This window comes from Rhincodon typus, unplaced genomic scaffold (assembly GCF_021869965.1).
Source record: "Rhincodon typus isolate 14 unplaced genomic scaffold, sRhiTyp1.1 hic_rhity00000125, whole genome shotgun sequence".
Taxonomy (NCBI): Eukaryota; Metazoa; Chordata; class Chondrichthyes; order Orectolobiformes; family Rhincodontidae; genus Rhincodon; species Rhincodon typus.
Genome location: NW_025965763.1, coordinates 29,162 through 33,327, shown reverse-complemented (window position 1 = coordinate 33,327; position 4,166 = coordinate 29,162). Strand labels below are relative to the sequence as shown.

General features: G+C 57.1%; 1 protein-coding gene across 1 annotated transcript in view; it reads left to right on the top strand.

Moving 5' to 3' along the window:
• The window catches only part of mars1 (methionyl-tRNA synthetase 1), a 34,167-nt gene that overhangs the window by 21,779 nt on the left and 8,222 nt on the right, over window positions 1–4,166 (top strand). Inside the window, exons 4-9 of the mRNA XM_048621216.1 lie at window positions 1,447–1,635; window positions 1,781–1,876; window positions 2,483–2,600; window positions 2,757–2,970; window positions 3,604–3,735; window positions 3,908–4,012. Of these exons, the coding sequence (XP_048477173.1) occupies window positions 1,447–1,635; window positions 1,781–1,876; window positions 2,483–2,600; window positions 2,757–2,970; window positions 3,604–3,735; window positions 3,908–4,012 (854 nt within the window). The remainder of the gene's footprint in view (window positions 1–1,446; window positions 1,636–1,780; window positions 1,877–2,482; window positions 2,601–2,756; window positions 2,971–3,603; window positions 3,736–3,907; window positions 4,013–4,166) is intronic.

The following is a 4,166-nucleotide window of genomic DNA, read 5'->3' as shown; positions in this document are numbered from 1 at the left end:
TGGGACAATTTCCCACGGCCAATCCCACCCTAACCTGCACATCCCTGGGCACTATGGGACAATTTCCCACGGCCAATCCACCCTAACCTGCACATCCCTGGGCACTACGTGACAATTTCCCACAGCCAATCCACCCTCTTTGGACTGTGGGAGGAAACCGGAGCACCCGGGGGAAACCCACGCAGACACGAGGGGGGAATGTGCAAACTCCACACAGACAGACAGACAGTTGCCCGAGGGTGGGATCGAACCCGGGTCCCTGGCGCTGTGAGGCAGCGGCGCTACAGCTGAGCCGTTGTGCCATCCCATTGATTCCCTGCAACTCTCAAACAGCCACGTAGAGCTATAAAGCGCAGAAACAGACCCTTTAGTCCGAATCGTCCGTGCTGACCCGGATATCCTAAATTAATCCAGTCCCATTTGCCAGCGTTTGGCCCCATATCCCCCTAAACCCTTCCTATCCATGTCCCCATCCAGATGCCTTTTAAATGTTGTAACTGTACCAGCCCCCACCCACTTCCTCTGGCAGCTCGTTGCCAGGGTTGGAGGGTTTGAGCTACAGGGAGAGGCTGGGGCTGTTTTCCCTGGAGTGTCGGAGGCTGAGGGGGTGACCTTTATAGAGGTTTATAAAATCATGAGGTGGCAGGGATAGGGTGAATAGACAAGGTCTTTACCCCCCAGGGGGTGGGGGAGTTCAAAACTAGAGGGGCATAGGTTTAAGGTGAGAGAGGGGAAAGGGACCTGAGGGGTAACATTTTCACGCAGAGGGTGGTGCGTGTGTGGAACGAGCTGCCAGAGGAAGTGGATGGGGGCTGGTACAATGACAACCTTTAAAAGGCATCTGGACGGGGACATGGACAGGAAGGGTTTACAGGGATATGGGGCCAAACGCTGGCAAACGGGACTGGATTAATTTAGGATATCTGGGTCAGCACAGACGGGTTGGGCCGAAGGGTCTGTTTCCGTGCTGTGCGACTCTGTCGATATCTCGCTGTGAACCATTTGCTTCCCCTCTCGCAACCTGGACTTTGTGTGTCGTCGGCCACAGCCTGGTCTGTTCTGCTCCCCACCTCGGAAGTCAGTGAGCGACTTGTAAAAACCTTGCGTCCTGGGGGCTCCGATCCCCAGCGGGGCCCAATCGTGAATCCCCGACCCTTTTTACGTTAATCCCCCTCCCCGACCCCCTCGGGCAACAGCCCGCTTGGCGGAGCGAACCGGTCCCCCTGGTGAACCGCACACCTTCCTGCCACCCCCGAGCTGCTGCAAGGTTCATGGGGTGGGACGTGGCCGTGGTGGGTGGGGGACCAAGACGGATTGCGACCAAGGCTGTGGAGGAGGGATAATTGCTGGGGGTGGGGTGCTGTTCCCTCGTTCCAGGAGTGTGGGGTGGGGAGGGGTGGTGAAGACGGACTATTGGTTGACTGAGGTCTGTCTCTCTCTCTCTCTCTCCCCTGTGCAATGCAGCTGGAGGAGAAGCTGGAGACCTGGCTACAGAGGTCTATAGAGACCGGAGACTGGACAGCGAACGCTCGCTTCATCACACACTCCTGGATTCGAGATGGCCTCAAGGCACGCTGCATCACCAGGGACCTCAAGTGGGGGACTCCTGTACCACTGGAGGAGTTCAAGGACAAGGTGAGGGTTAGATACAGAGTAAAGCTCCCTCTACACTGACCTCCCTCACCAACCACTGCCAGCGCCAGGGACAGGGACAGGATGAGGTTAGAGACAGAGTAAAGCTCCCTCAGTATCTCTGACAGCTGTTTCCCATTGCTTGTAGGTTTTCTACGTGTGGTTCGATGCTCCAATTGGTTATATCTCCATCACTGCTGACTACACAGAGCATTGGGAGAAATGGTGGAAGAATCCGGAAGAGGTGAGCACGGGGTTCGGGCGGAAAACGCAGTTATAATGATAACCTGATCCAACACAACCTGGATTCTTAAAATTCACATCCTGCTCTTCGAATCCTACAACACTCTCACTGTCACCTCCACCGGCCCCCTATACTTGCTCCCTGTCTCCGTCACCTCCTCGAGACCCCTACACCCGGTCCCTGTCTCCGTCACCTCCTCCGGCCCCCTACACCCCCGTCCCTGTCTCCATCGCCTCCTCCATCCCCCTACAGCCCCCTCCCTATCACCGTCACCTCCTCCATTCCCCTACACCTCCCTCCCTTTCACCTTCACCTCCTCCATCCCCCTACACCCCTCTCGCTATCACTGTCACCTGTTCCAGCCCCTGACACTCCCTCCCTATCTCTGTGCCCTCTCCTGAAGACGCCCACCATTTGGTAACCTGTCTGTAACGTTTCCATTCGTGGCTTGACCTGGTCTGTTTGTTCTGTGAATGGGACCTTTACAGATGTTCTGGATGCTATATAAATGTGCGCCAGTGTTGGTGAGTGAATGGAGGTGACTCTCTTTCTTTCTACCCCTCCCTTCCCTCCGTCCCTCCCCTCTCCCGTTCCCCCTCTCCTTAGGTTAAACTGTACAATTTCATGGCGAAGGACAACGTCCCTTTCCACAGTGTGGTCTTCCCCTGTTCCTTGCTCGGGGCTGACGATAACTACACCCTGGTGAACAGCCTCATCGCTACAGGTAAAGTCACGCTGTCTGTGTGCCCAGTGTTTTCTCCCTCTCTCTTTCTGTTGCGGTCTCCATTCAGCTAACTCTCTCCCTCCCCCTCAACCCCCATCGCCCTCTTTCCCTCCCCTGCACACTCCCTCTCCCTCCCTTCCACCAACCCGCTTGCAGAGTACCTGAACTATGAGGATGGGAAGTTCTCCAAGAGCCGGGGCGTCGGTGTGTTTGGGGACATGGCGAAGGAGACTGGGATACCGGTCGACATCTGGAGGTTTTACCTGCTCCTTGTCCGTCCCGAGGGGCAGGACAGCTCCTTCTCGTGGCATGACCTGATGCTGAGGAACAACGCTGAGCTCCTCAACAACCTGGGCAACTTCGTCAACAGGTACACAGCACTGCACCACCTCTCCCCATCTCCCCAACCCCTCCCTCCCTCCCCCATTCAGACAGGAACAGGAAGAGGCCATTCAGCCCCCTCTCCTTGAGCCTATCACACGGGAACAGCAGGAGGCCATTCAACCCACCCTCCTCCAGCCTGTCACACGGGAACAGGAGGAGGCCATTCAGCCCCTTCTCCTTGAGCCTGTCACACACAGGACAGGAGGAGGTCATCCTCGCCTCCCTGCACCTCTAGAAAGAGCTTCAGCAATGACCGTTTAGCGAACAGCCTCAGTGCATTACAGGCCGGGTTTCGGGTGGTGATACCTCGGCCAAAGGTGTCAGAGTTGAGCAGTGGTGTGAAGGAGGAGATTGGTGGGGCGGGGGGGCCAGAGACGTTCAGGGAGGGGAGTGCTAGAACTCTGAGACCCCAAGCAGGACAAGGCACATCCCGCAATGGCAGAGGGTGGGAATGGATTGGGCTGCGTGAGGGGCCGGAATCCGAGGAGGGCAGAGGGTCAGAGGTGACAGAGATGGGGAGGGGCCTGTAGGGGGATGGAGGAGGTGACAGAGGTAGGGTATAGGATTGTGTGAGATGTCTGGGACGTTGGTGACCACCCGGTGTGTGATTTGCCTTCAGGGCTGGGATGTTTGTCAGTAAATTCTTTGATGGTGTGGTGCCCGAGATGGAGCTGACCCTGGAAGACAAACGGCTGTTGGTCCAGGTCTCGTGGGAGCTTAAACAGTACAACCAGCTCCTGGAGAAAGTACGGTTAGTGCCGAGGGAGCGGGGGCGCCGTCGGAGGGTCGGGGCCGAGGGAGCGGGGGCGCCGTCGGAGGGTCGGGGCCGAGGGAGCGGGGGCGCCGTCGGAGGGTCTGGGGAGTGCGTTGTTTTGAGTAATTGCCGGTGTTTCTCGCCCTTGCCTTCTTACCCTCGGCCCTAGAATCCGCGATGCCCTGAGATCCGTGCTGAACATATCGCGATACGGAAACCAGTACATCCAAATCAACGAGCCCTGGAAACGAATCAGGGGGAGTGAGGCTGATCGGTGAGTTTTCCCGCCTCCAGGGAGCTTCCCAAGATCTATGTCGAACTCCTTTTTCAAAAAAAAAACGTTGTACATTTCGGCCGCAGTGGCTTTCTGTAGGCAGGGAATTCCACAGGATCGACCCTCCCCCCTCCCCAACTCTCTGGGTGAAGAC